At 34.3% G+C, this 16,820-nt stretch overlaps 1 protein-coding gene across 5 annotated transcripts in view; it reads left to right on the top strand.

Moving 5' to 3' along the window:
• WAPL (WAPL cohesin release factor) overlaps window positions 1-16,820 on the top strand; it is a 92,902-nt gene that overhangs the window by 68,759 nt on the left and 7,323 nt on the right. For all 5 annotated transcript variants that reach the window (XM_054580468.1, XM_054580467.1, XM_054580470.1 and 2 more), the window contains exons 8-16: window positions 1,685-1,796; window positions 3,636-3,863; window positions 6,946-7,057; window positions 7,422-7,519; window positions 8,725-8,801; window positions 11,251-11,426; window positions 11,746-11,861; window positions 12,234-12,398; window positions 14,572-14,779. In XM_054580468.1, the coding sequence (XP_054436443.1) occupies window positions 1,685-1,796; window positions 3,636-3,863; window positions 6,946-7,057; window positions 7,422-7,519; window positions 8,725-8,801; window positions 11,251-11,426; window positions 11,746-11,861; window positions 12,234-12,398; window positions 14,572-14,779 (1,292 nt within the window). The remainder of the gene's footprint in view (window positions 1-1,684; window positions 1,797-3,635; window positions 3,864-6,945; window positions 7,058-7,421; window positions 7,520-8,724; window positions 8,802-11,250; window positions 11,427-11,745; window positions 11,862-12,233; window positions 12,399-14,571; window positions 14,780-16,820) is intronic.

Here is a 16,820-nt window from a genome sequence, read left to right as displayed (position 1 = left end):
GGTGTTTTAATGATGATGTGTCATTGGGTTCCTCTTGAATGGACCTTCTGTGCTTCCTGGACTTGTGACTTTTTCTCTCCTCCAATTAGGGAAGTTTTCCATCACTACTTTTTCAGACAGGTTCTCGATCCCTTGCTCCTCCTCTTCTCCTCTTGGTATCCCTATTATATGGATATTATTATGTTTTCAAGTTGTCCTGCATTTCCCTCAATGCCTCTCCATTCTTTCAGAGTCTTTTTTCATTTTCTTGCTCTTTCTGGGAGCTTTTTTTCTACCTTGTCCTCCAGCTCACTGATTGGATCCTTGGCTTCATCCAGCCTGCTTTTGATTCCTTCTACTGCCTTCTTCAATTAAGAAATTGTATTCTTCATTTCCTCTTCTTATTGAGAATTTGTCCTTTTTCATGCGGATATAGTTTGCAGTAAGTGCCTCGTAGTTTTCCTGTAGTTTTTTGTAATTCTCTCTGAGCTCACTGAGCTTATTGAGCTTCCTTAGAACCACTGTTTGGAACTCATTATCTGATAGTTTACTTGCCTCTATTTCATTATTTCTGTTTCTGGGGATTCTTCCTTTCCCTTCCACCAAGAGGTGTTTCTTTGTCTTCCCGTTATTTGTGAGACTCTTCTCTTTTGCTTCTGCTTCTTAAGTTGATCTGTCTTGATTTCCTGACTTTGTGGTATGAACTTCTATGGTAGGAGACCACTGTTTTTACTTTCTGGATCTGCCTTTGATGATGTCAGCTGTTGACCCTGTCTGATCTTACGCAGTCTGTTTGAGACTTCTAGGAATTTCCTGTCTGTGGCTGTCTCCTTCAGCTGTTAATCAAGTCACTCTGCACTCAGTAGGCTGGCTTAGACACCACAGGGCGAGACAGAGTCCCTCTGGGGGGCGAGGCTGTTGGGTGCTCTGATGCTCCTGCCTCTCAGGGGAGTGGTTTGCCTGAGCCAGATGGCTGCCGCCATATAGGAGAGGAGTCAGCCGGGATCCTGTGAGTCACGCTTTCTATTCTCTCCCCAGAGCCTCTGTCTCCAGTCTCTCCTCAAGTGTCTCCAGACCACTCAGCGCCCCCTTTAACCAGGGCTCTACTATTTGTGGTTGCCATTCTGTATTCAGCAGTCAGGTTTTTCAAGAGACTTGATTTTTACATGGACAAAGGAAAGTTGGATGGTCAGCCTTTTAGCATAGTATAGGCTTCAGTTTCCAGATTCTTGAAAGAAGTGTTATGCTAAAGAATCTTTTTAAGTTCTTTTTCTAGCCAGACTTTTAGTCATGCATGTGATAAATTGGATTCATTAAAGCATGTTTTAATGTCGACAAACTTTTGCATACTATAGTGGATTGAATATTTGTATATGATTGAATTATCCAGTCAGAGTTTATCCAATGAACTATATATATCTTCATGTATCAGAGACATTATGAAAGGCATCTGACACTTTTTGCTTTTAATGGTAATAGAATATAAGAAGTAAACTGAAGACTGTTTGTTATTTATATAGTTTAATATACCTAATTATATATTACGCATGAGGAAATTTTTAATAATTTGGCTTGCCCTTTATATTTTGATCTATACAGGCATGCTTTGACACCCTTCTCCATTTGCTTGTTTTGGTATTGTGCAAACAAAATTCTGATGCATTAGCTATTTTTAGTCTCCCTAACCTAGTCTCTTTTCTTCCAGTGTTATTAGTTTGGCTACTAAATGTGCCATGCCCAGTTTTCGAATGCACCTGAGGGCACACGGAATGGTAGCAATGGTCTTTAAAACCTTGGATGATTCTCAGCACCATCAGGTATTTTTAAGTTTCTAGGATTGAGAAGCAATATTTTAAAATTCCAGTCTGTTTGGTTATTGACAAATATCTTTGTTTGATAATTCACATACAAATATTTCCTAAATATTGGTTGAGTTTTATTTGCTAAATATGAAGAACTTCATGCCAGAAGTTATTGCGTAATAAATCATTTATTTTTGTCATGACAGTTTTTCCTCTTGTCAACTTAAACTATTAAAACATTATTCAGCCCTGGCAGGTGTGGCTCAATGGATTGAGGACCGGCCTGAGAACCAGAAAGTGGCCAGTTTGATTCCCAGTCAGGGCACATGCCTGGGTTCCGGGCCAGGTCCCTAGTTTGGGGCATGAGAGAGGCAGGCAATCGATGTTTCTCTTGCACATAGATGTTTCTCTCCCTCCTTTTTTCCGTTCCTTCTCTGTCTAAAAATAAAAATTAAAAAAACCCCAAAATATTATTTGGTTATCATAGCTAACATAGTGTATCATACTGGATATTTAATTCTATGAGCACTGATTTTTCTCTAATCAGAAGGTACTGGAAAACTTTTACTACTCTTTGATATTAATAGCATGACAAAAAACGTTTTGGATTTTTTTTTTTTAAGCAGTTTATCTGGATGTTGAGTCTGGGCGCAGTTCATTATGGAAAAGGAATTCATTGTCATTTTGACTTTGATGCTTTCCCTTAAATATATGTAACAAAAGTGAGGTTTAACGTTTCCAAAGTAAAAAAATAATCACTAATTATCAATAGTGGTATTTTGAGACGGCTTCCTTATATTTTTGTTTGGGGAGATTATGTTTCAAATGCAGAATAGGCAACACAATTTAATACTTAGTCTTCTGAAGCTGAAAGCAATATACTTAGCTAGCCCTGAGTAAGGATAACTTCATTAACTAAGTTGTAGCAGCTACAGAACAATGAGAAGGGGGAAGAAAAAAGAACTATTAATTTGCTTTGTTTTGAAGTTATGAGAGGACCAAGGTGTTATTAATGTGTTCTTGGAGGGATCTCCCAAGGCCTCTGCTGTGTCATTCTAATTTCCAAAAGTAATTTCCTGTGTAACCATTTGATTAGCCACTTAGTCTCCACTTTGGGTGATTTAAAGTTAAAGTGTTTTTACATAGTTGATTGTGTTTCTATGCATTGACATAAGTATAAGCACAGTATGATTATACGTTAGAGTAATGCTACCTAAATTATATCACTGTTGTTATATATTTTACTACTTATTATAAGCAATGTGTGCTAACTGATTTGAATGATTTTGAGAACACATGATTTTATTTTTAATTACTTGCTTCAACCAAACCTGATTGGTTTATTTTAAAGAAATCAATCTAAATGTGTTTATTCGGGTTTCTTATTTTTATATATTAACACAAACTCAGTTTTTATTTTACAGATAAAAAGTAGTTAAGTTTCTGATACAGATTTTATAACAGATATTTATAATTTGTTTATTGAAATTGAACTTTATTTACTTAATCATAAAGAAAAAGTCAAGTGTATTTAAAAATAGGATTATATAAAGAAAGCTGAAAAAAACATGTTCTTTAAACTCTTTCTTTAGCATGGAATGACCAAAGAAATATGTACCTATACTTATATTCTAGCTTTGGAGCATTTGTTTAAGGGGAGAGCTATAGAAAGCAAAAATTTAAGTTATACTTCTTTGTTTGTTTAATTCACATTTCTGTAGAATATTTTAAGATGTAGAAGTTTCAATAAATAAAACATATTTAAGGTTTCTACATGTGAATAAATGTCAAATGGTCTTACTCCCTGAAATTGCCACTAATTGATTACATTATATTTTTTGGGGTCTGTTGAAGAATCTATCCCTTTGTACAGCTGCCCTCATGTACATATTGAGTAGAGATCGTTTGAACATGGATCTTGATAGAGCTAGCCTAGATCTAATGATTCGACTTCTAGAACTGGAACAAGATGCTTCTTCAGCTAAGCTACTGAATGAAAAAGACATGAACAAAATCAAGGAAAAAATTAGAAGGCTCTGTGAAACTGTACACAACAAGCACCTTGACTTGGAAAATATAACGGTGGGTTCCCTCCTTTTTTCCACTATAAAATGAAAATTACTTTGAGAAAGTTTTTAATTAGTCACAGCAAGTGTGTGACTTTGGACTCCTGGTTTACAATTGTTTAACCTCTTGGTTTACAATTCAGCAAATTCTTCTAGGATTTAGTTCTAAAATAAGTCTGTTCTCTGAAATTCCTAAACTGGCTAATTTTTTATTACATTTTGCCTAATCCTTTCCTCTTACTTTTTTTTTTAATATAAAAACTGCATTTAGGCTATTAGAAATTTGAATTCTTACTCTCTTGGGGTTTCTGCAATAAGGATTCAGAGAATTTGCAATGACAATTTTCAGTGAGCATTCACTTATTCCAGAGTATCTCATGGTGTCTTCATTAACTGCTTCAGGGGACCAAGATTCAGAAGGAAGAGTCTAAGATACCTCCCTCCGTGGAGCAATGTTCGTCATATCCTGAGTTGTCGCCAGTTGCTACCCTTATGCTCAGCATATCTCTCCAAGTTTAAGATGACTGTGTTGTTGCTCTTCGTTGATTCCAGTTCCTTTTTACTTACACAGTCAGTAATATCCCCCAAGATTAATGGGCCAGTAGAAGATAATTTGTTACTTTGAAAAAATAAGATCGTGAGCATTATATGTACCCTGACTTTCAGGTATTTCCAATAGGCAAATTATGTAAAAAGCGTTTTTTCCTACTGCCCACTAAACTGAGGACTGTAGTAATTGCCTCAAAAATTACAGAATGTTTTGTTGTGCTAGCCAGATACGACTTAGGGATATTGTTCTGTTTGGTGTGATGGTAGAATAGGGAGTTTGGGTAAAGTGGGGCTTGATGGGGAAAAGCAAGCTGGCTTTAAAAGACAAGATACAAAAATGACATGTACTATTACATAGTAGTTTCATATACTAAAGTTAGACAAACAGTATTTTTATGCTCAGATGTTGGATAAATGATCTCTCTACCTCACCAAACTTTTTGTACTACTTTACAAGTGTATCAGTAATTTGTTTACTTTTAATATTTTTACATCATATGCAAATTTTTACTAATATAAAAATAAATTTGAGCCTATACTTTTTACTTGCTGTGTAACGGAATAATAAATGTACCTTTATGGGGGGTTTTTGGTGGGGGGAGGGTCTCCCATATTCAACATTTAGATTCTTTGCAGGTGTTTGGCATTGAATAACATAGATTTGTTTATTGAATTTCCTTTATGGTTTGTTGAATTTATTAGGATGGTACATACCAGCATAATAGTTTTCTTTTATTGTGTTGAATAGTTTACTCACATGATTAAAACCAGAACAGAGTTGCTAATTTTAGAATGTGTTTTTCCCCTCCCAGCTTAATATTTTGTTTTAAATCTTAAGTAGGCAGTGACTGTCCCCTGTACATGTTTGTTTTATTATTTAATTTCTTCCTTGAAATATTATCTTTACTCCTGATATGCCATGGATAGTTTAAAATACTGCTATTACAATGTTTGCAGATCTAACTGAAATAACAGAGCTAATTTGGCTGTGCTTTACCTCTTTGAGGACTATTCCAGTTTTCAAATAAAATGTTTGAATTGTTGGCTGTGTTAAAATGCTAGTTTATAATATACCGAAAATAGCCTAAATTGTCAACAATCCTTTTAATGCCAATAGAAACAAATGATAAAAGTTCCCTTTTAGTATAATAACTTAGGAACCTTTGCCATATTAACATCAAATTACTGTCCCCTTTTCTCCACTATAAAGGAAGTCTCATTAGGCTTCACATTCACTATGTGACTCATGAACTTGATATACCTGAGCCAATCTCATTATTTTTTCAAGGCATTAGAATGAGAATTGGGCAAAATGGAATGTTTTTGTAGTATTAAAGTCTAGTTCTGTATTTGTCACCTTGGACCTCAACCTTGTTAAAGAGTAGACTAAAATGTTCTAGATCTCTTCTAAATCTATAATACCAAGATTTGCTGGTAAGAATATGTTTTTTGCATTTCTAAAGACCTAATTTATATTCAGTTCAAATAAGGTCAGGAGGACTTAATGTAAACTTCCATCTTGCAAAGAAAAGGAGCTTTGGGAAGAAAACTAGGTCTTTGCAACTTCATGCTGAAGTTTGTAATGTAACAAGAACCAGATTGCTCTTTGTTGAGGGATAGCTGTATACTTTTTAAAAGAAATACAATAGAAAATAAAAATAATAATTAAAGGCAAATAAAGAGAAAGGAAAACTTCAGTCTGGTTGTAAATATAACTTTACTGTTCTGTGTTTTCTCTAGTGGTGGTTCTGAATCAGTATTTATGTATAATTTTATCATGGTGGCCACATGATGTGTATCCAAGCTGCTAACTGTAATATAAAGTTTAAGCCTGGTAAATCTGAAACACTAAAAATAACAAAGGATTTTTATTTGGAATAGATAAGAAAATATATATGTATAATAATAAGAAAAAGTTAAGCAATCTTGCAGGTAAAGAAGGAAAGACGAATTGACAGGGCAAACCCAGTTAATATGTGAAAAAATGCTGAAGTTTACTGTAATTGGAAAAACACAAACCAAAGCAATAAGATACCATTTTTTTACCCTCAGGAAAAAATTTAAAGTTATCACTTTAAGCTTTTGAGGGTTCAGGGCAACTGGCACACCCACACTTTGCTCCTGCAGTGTTACTTGTTCTGGTCTTTGTGGTAAATTAATCCAGTAAATTGATTTACATTTAAATGCATATTACACCTTAATTCAATGTCCCACCCTTCAGTCTCTAAACCTTACAAATAACACCAGTATGTATTTCATTGAACTGATAAATGATAGACTACTTTTAATAATGGATTTTCTCCATGAAAACAAGTCCATAGTTAAACATTTCTTCAGCTTAGACTATTCAGATAAAAATGAAAATCCTTTCAGTTTTACTTCTGAAAGCACTTATTGCTTTAAAAAAATACTGTAGGGGAATAAACCAAAAACAAAAGAATACTATGGGCTGGTAGCATGTGGTGAACTTTTCTAAAGAAAATCTTTAGAAGTGTTGCCTCAGAATCATTGCTAAGAGAATATTCATTAATGATACTTCTGATTTTTAGACTGGGCATTTAGCTATGGAGACATTACTGTCCCTTACTTCTAAGCGAGCAGGAGACTGGTTTAAAGAAGAGCTCCGGCTTCTGGGTGGTCTGGATCATATTGTAGATAAAGGTATGATAAATAGACGTATATCATTTTTATGTATTTAAAAGCCTGAAGAAAATATTTACATAATTCAAAAATAATGGCATCAGTTTGAAAAGGTCTATTCTTTTAGTAGCATGTTGCAAATCTCTTAACTTTTAAGGGAAATGCTATTAATGCTTTGAAATTGGGAAGTTATAGAAATAAAATAATTACAATAAATTAGTGTCATGCCTTTTAGCATCTCATAGTAGAACACTTAGAATAAAGAATGTTCAGAGAGGCTCCAGCATATTCATAGCATATGTACAAATGGCTTTTAATGTTAGTTAAGGGGGTAGGTATTGAAGTGATGAGACATACTAATGTATTTCCATTTCTTTTCTCCTAGTGAAAGAATGTGTGGATCATCTAAGTAGAGATGAGGATGAAGAGAAACTAGTAGCCTCATTATGGGGAGCAGAGAGATGTTTACGTGTTCTAGAAAGTGTAAGTATGGATAACTATTTGGGGGAAAGTATTTAATCTTAATTGTAACTGTATGAGATTGCCAAATCATTTATATTATATAGCTCTAGAATTTTACTTTCTTAAAGTCCAAATTGAAATTGTAGTGTATTCTTTGAGCAGCCAGTGTTAATGAACAAGTTAAATGAAGAGCAGTTTAATCTTCTAAGAATACTTGCATGTCAAGTTTGTTTATATTGCCAAGTGTTATTACTGTTCTTTCCTTAATGTGGAATTCTGCTTAAATATCTTGTTTGGGGAAAGTGATACTTAAATGTAGTCAGATTTTTTAAAAAATTAATAAGGATTTTCTTGATTTAGCCATTATTTGAGTCAGATTGTTTGTAATCACAGTTTATAATATTATTGAATGAGAGTATTGAACTCTGTGTGCTACAATTATATTTGTTCTTTTGCTTTTTTGAATAATCTTACCCAGTTCAGTATAGATTAGAATGTATCCTGCAAATGAAGTTCAGGATGCATAAGATTGTTTATTGATCAGATTCGAGTAGCTAGGTGCTTTTTGAAACATCTGTGGGAAAATAATCTAGTGTAATTGAAAGTTTCTGGCCCTGGCCAGGTAGCTCAGTTGGTTAGAATGTCACCCTGATACATGAAGGTTATGGATTTGACCTCGGGTCAGGGAACATACAAGAAGCAACCTATGAATGCATAAATAAGTGGAACGACAAATCGATATCTCTCAATATCTTTTTCTTCCTCTCTCTCTCTCCCTCTCCCTCTCAAACAATAAAAATTTAAAAAACAACAGTTCTGGCATTGTTGAAAGTAAACTTGTTTCTTCTCTTATTAGGTACATTTTATAAACACAGAGGTGGGCAAAAGTAGATTTATAGTTCATATGGAAATAATAACAAATAATACAATAATAAACTGTTTTGCATACTCACAACTGTAAACCTGTTTTTTACCACTCCTGTATATTTTTTATTCTAAAGAATCCACTTAAGAACTTTATAAGTTAGAGACTGCTCTTTTAATTTAATTAATAAAATGTAATGGCTCTATTATTTTAAATCTGGAACATGTGGGTGGGTTCTCTTACATGACAAGGACTGAATTTTCTCATCTTTATATCTTTTAGAGCACCAGGCATAGTGTGTTATATGTGAATGAATGAAAGTTATCGATTGACAAAATCATTTCAAAATTTTTCCTTTTAGGTAACAGTGCATAATCCAGAGAATCAAAGCTACTTGATAGCATATAAAGATTCACAACTCATTGTTTCATCAGCTAAGTAAGTTTTTCTTAAATATCATGCTTTTGTTTAAAGCATTTGATCATAAAAGAAATAACAATTGTGTCACTTTTCTCCCTAAAATACTTCTGTCTGTTGAATTCTGTGTACCAGAAGGAGTACAGTATAGTACAAGTTAGGAGTACAAATTCTGGAGCCAGAAAGACTGAATGTGGATCCCATCTTTATAACTTCATCCCCTGTCACTTTGGGCAAGACAGTTACTTGCTGGAAGTTCTTCAGAGGGGGTATTAATAACTGTATCTACTTACCCAAGGTGGTGGTTACAATAAAAAGAATATACATGTTTTATGTTAAATTATGTATAACATTTAAAATGTGTATATTAATATATAAAATATATTTAAAAATTTTTTAAATGTTTCTTGTATGTTGTATATATTATGAACAATATATATTAAAGGAGTTTATATATATATGTGTGTATAAAGCCTAGAACAGTTCTTGATGTATAGTTAACACTAAGTATTAGTCCTTATTTTTATTACAAGTTAACTTCACTATTCCTCTCCTACCCTTTTGTTATACCTGTTTTTCCAGATTTGTATGTAGCTTCTTCCCCCATTCCACACACTCTGCCCAACTTGTATGACATCAGGCTAATGCTAGCACTCCAGTGCAGCAGCCTCTTCCTAGTATCTCTATCCTAATTCTTGATATCTCTGCCCTAGCTCTCTGATCTCTAGCCTGATCAATACAGTATCACAGGAGTTTAACCTTCCTCAGATCTCTGCTTTATAAAGTAATCCCAAACTCCAAATCCCTGTGATTTCTTACTGTTTTTGTATATATGTCCAAATTCCTTAGTATTATGTCAAAGGCCCACTGACTACCTGACTCAAGTTTATGTACTTTTTAATCCCTTATTTTGGAGAATTTTGTACATGACAAAAGGAGACAAAATACATACATGTTATTCCGCTTGAATAATCATTGATCATGGACAGTCTTGCCCACCTGTAACCGTATCCATTCTCCCTTTTATATTATCCTGAAGCAAACTACAAATTTCTTATTTCATTCATAAATATTTCAGTATACAAAAGAGGACTCTTTACAAATATTAACCACATTACTGTTTTCATACCCTTATATATTATGAATTGCTTAATATTATCATATGTTTAGTCAATATTCAGTTTCCAGTAATCTCAAATTTCCAGTAGTATCTATTTTCTAGTCAATTTTTTTAATCTATAAATTTCCCTTCCATCTCTTAGGTCTTGTAGTTTTGTAAATTTTGTGTCATACTTAGTATACCCTTAAGGCATGAGTTCTAGTTTTGTTTTACCCTGTTTACCTTCCCTTACCAGAGAGTGTTCTCGCAAGTTAAATCTGTTTGTGATATTTAAAATGTCTTTTGTATAAGCAGTAGAGGTCACTGGATACTTGTGAAAAATCACTCACCTGGCTTTTTAAAACTTTTCTATAGAACCCTGATAAATGCAGGAATAGCACATTGAAAGATTAAATAATAATGCCCCTGCCCTTCTCCACCCACTTCTCAACCCTAATTGCGATAGGGCTTGGTAATACTTAAGGCAGTTAACAATAACAGCATGGGAGTTGTGGCTAACATCCCCAAACATCTCAGTAAGTTATTTTAGATTAGACAATGAGGACTACCTTCCTAAACAAAGGGTTTGTTTTTAGGAGCAGCTAGAGGGGGAATAGATGTAGTGCAGTTTTCTTTTGGGTTTTGTTTATTATATAACACATGAAAAATCAACTGACAGATTGAGCTTACATCATCTCTCACAGACTTCTGAATATACATGGTGATTTAAGGAGAGTCCTCACCAATACTGGACCTCCTTGAGCATTTCACTTTTTGTTATTTTGGGTAGCATGTTGAGTATCTTGGGGTGCAGCTGATAACTTGATGTCTGCCAGGAGATGTATATCAGTTAAATGACCTCTTGTCATTTGCTGTAATGTTCATGAAGTATTTAATACCCATCTATATGAGGTTATTTATTATGCAACATTAATATAAATAATAATCTCTACTTGCTAAGAGCATGCATTCTGAATAAGAAATATCTAAATAAAATTCAGAATGTCTAGTGTTAGCTCTTAAAATTTTTAGCTTGTTTGTGGAAGGGTTGTGGTAAGTCATTTGTGTTGCAGAGATTGGTAAAATGGGAGGCAGCTATAGGTAATACAGATAAAAACTTCTGTATTGACTTTATAATTTGGCCTAGAAAAATCTAAATTATCAAATTTTCCCCAAATTAACAAAATGTAGCAGCTAGTGTGATACCAGACTTACTTGGTACATGATTGAATAGTTGATACATTATAACTTTGGGAATAAAAATAAATTAATTTGGCAGCATTTATGACAGACTTGAAACAGGTCTAAGAGAAAGTTTTAGGATTACTGTTTTTGTTTAGCATAATAGTGTACATTCTGTTTTCTCTTAAGAGCATTACAACATTGTGAAGAATTGATTCAGCAGTATAACCGAGCTGAGAACAGTATATGCTTTCCTGATAGTAAACCTCTGCCTCAGCAGAATGTAACTAACCATGTGGGCAAAGCAGTGGAAGACTGCATGAGGGCCATCATTGGAGTGTTGCTCAATTTAACTAATGATAATGGTAAGTAATATTTTTTACATATGTTTTCATTGAACAATTGTATATTTACATGTAAAAATAAATTACTCCCCTTGTCTCTTAATGTAGAGATTTTCTAAAATTGCCATCGTGTAATTTATTTATTCATATATAGATGTAACTGCTTTTAGTTGGTATTTTAGAACCAGCTTTGTATCTTGGCTTGGAGGTATACAATCAAAAATATATTTCAGAAAAGAAATAGCCATTTCTAACTTAAATACCCTTGTTAATAAATTTGGGTTGTTGGTGTCATAAAGAAGAATCAGTAACAATTTCACACTCATATTTTCTATTTTAGAGTGGGGCAGCACCAAAACAGGAGAACAAGATGGCTTGATTGGCACAGCAATGAACTGTGTACTTCAGGTTCCAAAGTACCTACCTCAGGAGCAGAGATTTGATATTCGAGTGCTGGTGAGTTGAAGTGACTGTTTCAGAAATGAATACTTAAGTACTTGATTGATGATGAAAACTTCATCTCAGTTTTGGGGTTAAAACCACTTGTTCGATACATTGTGGGTTTCAAAAGATTCCTTATGAACATAATCTTGTGGTACAAAAGAGCTGTGAAGGGCCCTTTGTGCAAACAATAAATGTAAGAACTAAGAGTGATTTTTAAAAAGTGGTGAAATCATTCTTTGGGAAGACCTTACATGTTAGTTTTTACTAATTTTGTAGACGGCAGGACGCTGATTAGGTTTCTAGTTACCAAAAAATGTTATGTATATTGCGCTCACTTGCATTTAATTCTCACCTGTGGTAATATGTATGTTTTAATTTTTGTAGGGCCTTGGTCTGCTGATAAATCTAGTAGAGTATAGTGCTCGGAATCGGCACTGTCTTGTCAACATGGAAACATCGTGTTCTTTTGATTCTTCCTTCTGTAGTGGAGAAGGAGATGATAGTTTAAGGATAGCTGGACAAGTTCATGCCGTTCAGGCTTTAGTGCAGGTAAACAACAACTTAAAACAAACTAATACCTTCAATTTGTTGCATCTGTCCAATTATTAGTTGCACCTTCTCTCCCCTCCTCTTCCCTCTTTTCCCCTGCCCCCCACCTCTAGTCACTCCAGTTCAACGAGGGGCATGCTAAGTTAAAATCAAAACCCTTACTTAATGTTTACTCTGCTGACTGTATTTGACTGTTGTAATCGCTCATTAGGCATTGTTTGTGAAAAGAATAAACAAGGCATATTTGTATATGAGTCAAAAATAGATTTTTAATAAAAAATTAGAAATGACGGCCCCACCTCATTCATTGTAAGCCCTCTAGCATTTATCTACTGGTCTGACCTAAATGTAGGGCCATACTTTTCAAAGTATGTCTGTGGGGTAATTTTCTGGCTTAGGAATTGTGTGACAGTGTGTATATTTAAAATTGATGTCTCCAATTCACCCCACCCCAATCACCAGACACACACTTCCTCCCACCAAAAAACTGTAGGGGTTCTTATTTCTTGACAAAGATGGGCATTACGATTTTTACTTTTGCCAGTCTTATAAGTTCCTAGCTACCTTTGTCATTTCCTTAAATAACAGTTTACATTTATTCAGAAGTGATAATGAACCATTCTTTTCATTGTTTCTGAAGCCTTTGCTAACCTGTTAATCCTTTAGGTCTTTTTAAAACTAATAATGCTTGAACTGTGTCTTCCAAATGTAATCCACAGCAATTTGATCTTTTCCTTAATTGTAATTAGAAGCCCATTCTCATCTCAAAATATTTTGATCTCAAGACTTCTTTATACTCTTGCCCTGGCCAGTGGGGCTCAGTGGTTAGAATGTGTACCATAATGGAAGGGTCGTGAGTTCAATTTCTGGTCAAGGCACATACATAGGTTGTGGGTTCGCTCCCCCGTCCAGGCGCATGCAATCCTCATTCTGGGCACACATGGGAGACAGTTGGTGCTTCTTGCGTGCATCAGTGTTTCTCTCTTCCTTTCTCTTTAAAAGCAATGAAAAAAATGTCCTCGGGTGAGGATTTTTTTTTTTTTAAAGACTTTACTCTTAAAAATTATTCGGGGTTCCAAAGGTTTTTTTTTTTGTTTATGTGTGCCCTGTCTTTCCATGTTTACTGAATTAGAAATCAAAACTGAGAAGATTGTGAAACATAGGCAGCCATTCCATTAGCCATTAGAGCAGTAATATAATCACATGACAATTCTAGAAAACTCTACTGTACAGTCATGAGAGAATGAAAGAGGTCACTTGAGCTCTTGGTATCATCATGAATGCAACTTTGACCTCACAGACTCCCTTGAAAGGAACTTGAGGATACGTAGGGATCCTTGAGCCAATTTTAAGAAGTACTGCTTTATATAAAATTTAAATTTTATTTTTTAAGTTATAAAGTTTATATACTACTCTTCTATATACTAAGCAAATCTTTGATACCTGCTTGGTATTTGATTTTCAGATCGTTGTCTTTAGTAACTTGAAGTTTTTCCCAAATCATACCAGTACATTAAATGTTTTCACTGTACCAGCACAGAGGAAATTAAGTGAAGACAAGGATTTTGATGTATTCCGTTTTTGACTTAGAGTTTCACTCTGTACTTCCATTGACAATTGCACTTCCATTTTTAATAATATTAGTTTGGTTCCAGTTCTGGGTCTTTCTCTGAGATTTTTTGCTTTTTACTGGTTTTTGTTTATTTCTTAAATTTTCTTTTAAAGAAGGTATGTTGCTTGTACCCAATACTGTGTAATTTTAGTCAGTGTTCTTTCTTCTTTTCAGTTAATTCATCTATTCTGCCTGGGTTTTTAAATTTTTTTAATCAATTTTTTGTGTTTTCGCTTATTTTTTTTGTTAGTATTATCCAAATCAAAGCAAAATAATGAGGTTTTCATTCCTACAGACAGAATGCCTGCATCATTAGTAAACATACTTAATTTACTTCATTGAATCCTAAAAGCATTTATACTTTTGTTTTGACCTTCATAGGATGTAGAGGAAGGATGGTCAGAGCAAGGGCTTTAATTGATACTTAACCTTTTGATCAGACAACATGTTTCCTAGGATTAGTGATGTTTAAAAGTGATGTTTAAAACAAGTTTACATTTGGGTACACATACGTTGGTTGGTGACACCTTTTTGATTATCTTCAAAAATAATTTTTGTCAGCTATTCCTTGAGCGAGAGCGAGCAGCCCAGTTGGCAGAAAGTAAAACAGATGAGTTGATCAAAGATGCTCCCACCACTCAGCATGATAAGAGTGGAGAGTGGCAAGAAACAAGTGGAGAAATACAGTGGGTATCAACTGAAAAGACTGATGGAACAGAAGAGAAACATAAGAAGGAGGATGATGATGAAGAACTTGACCTCAATAAAGGTATATTTATTTTGAGTGATATATTCAAATGGAGAGTAATGGCTTATGTTTACTCTGGAACATACTTTTAATTCATGTATTGTTATAATCTTTTATTTAATCTACTTTATGTCCTCTCTAGTTCAGTGCACACAGCTTTCATAATTTCAGTGCTCATAGGAGTTCTTTGCTGGCTTCCTGGCTGTGAGGAAGGCACATGTGCAATTCCAAAAATCTCTACCTTTCCTTCCTGGGCCACCTTACTTACCTGTAAAGAGAAGCAGCCAGACAATGTGATCTCTAAATGTTTTTACAGTTTTGAAATTTTGAGATTCTTTTATTATTCTCTACTTTATAAACTGAGATCTGTCAAAAATTAGTCATCATGCTCAAGTGGTTTACATAGTTGGTAGCAAACACAGTAAAGAATATACTGAAGGTAATGTTTTCACTAACCAAACATTATCTACTCTTGTCAGGAACTGTGATACTTGATTTATGCGGGTTCTGCAAAATAGCCACTTGTAATTTCATGTCACTCAAGTTAGGAAATTTAAGTAATACGTTCATTTTCACCCAGTTAAGAAGCATCAACAGTGTGTATGAGTCTAGTCTCTTTCTCTTATTATGCCCACTGCTCTCCAAATCTAATGTTATTAGTTCTGATATTGTAAGAAATCTGTTTTATTTTTTGCCTTACCAAATTTTGATGTTTCCTTTGGCATAATATTTTTAGTTGCTTAGCAGTCTTTTTAAATAATAGCTTTATTTGGGGTAAGTATTAGCCTGTGTGGGCTGCCTTAAAAAAGCACCATAGACTGAGTGGCTTAAACAACAGAATTTATTTCCTCATAGTTCTGGAGGTTTTAAGTCCAAGATCAAGGTGTCAAGGTGTTTAGAAGACAGTTGGTGTCTTCTAAAGCCTCCCTTTTTGGCTTATAGATGACTAAATTCTCCCTGTGTCTTCATGTGGTCTTCCCTCTGTGTATGTCTTTGTTTTAATTTCTTATGTGGACAGTAGATATGTTAGATTGGGGCCCACCCTAATGGCCTCATTTAAATTAGCTATCTTTTTAATTAAACACCCTATGTCCAAGTGTAGTCACATTCTGAGGTCAACACATAAATTGGTTTGGGGGATAGAATTCAGCCCCATAATAAGGTTAAATCCATCCTTTTAAAGTAAACAGTTGAGTAGTTTTCAGTATATTCACAAAGTTGTGCAGTCATCATCCCCTTAATTTCAGAACATTTTTGTCACCCCCAAAAGAAACCCCGTACCCATGAACAAAAATTATCCCTTGTTCTTCCCTCCTTAGCCGCTGGAGACCACTAATCTACTTCTGTCTCTGGATTTGCCTATTCTGGACATTTCATGTAAATGGAATACTACAATAAGACCCTTTGTGGCTGACCTTTTTCACTTAGCCTAATGTTTTCAGTGTTCATGTTACAGCATATCTTAGTATTTAATTCATTTTTATAGCCAAATAATATTCCATTGTGTGTATATATCACAGTTTGTTTATCTTTTCATTGGCTGATGGGCATTTGGGTTTGTGTCTACCTTTGGTGGTTATGAATAATGCTGCTATGAACATTTCATGTACAACTGTTAGATTGTTTTCCAAAGTGGCTTTGCCAGTTTAATTTCCTACAAGCAACATATAAGGGTTCCATTTCTCTTCATCCTTACAGTTATTTGTCTCTTATTTTAGCCATCCTAGTGGGTGTGAATGTATATGTCACTTGATTTGCAGTTCCCTAGTTAATAAATGGTATTAAGCATCCTTTCACATGCTTAGTGGTCATTTACATATCTTTGCAGAAAATCCTATTCAGATGCCCATATTCTAAATTAGTTTGTCTTTTTTGCTACACAAATTCTTGATGTATTTTTGGATACGCGACCATGATCACAGGTACATGATTTGCAGATATATTCTGATGATTGTCTTTGCACTTTCTTGATGGTATATGGTATCTTTTGAAACAAAAAGACTTAAGTTTGATGAAGTCCAACTTATCTGTCGTTATTTTGTCATTTGTGGTTGTAGCGTTG

This window comes from Pteronotus mesoamericanus, unplaced genomic scaffold (genome assembly GCF_021234165.1).
Source record: "Pteronotus mesoamericanus isolate MK-2021 breed Mesoamerican mustached bat unplaced genomic scaffold, CSHL_Meso_final contig_59, whole genome shotgun sequence".
NCBI lineage: Eukaryota > Metazoa > Chordata > Mammalia > Chiroptera > Mormoopidae > Pteronotus > Pteronotus mesoamericanus.
This window is presented reverse-complemented; position numbering and strand designations above follow the sequence as displayed.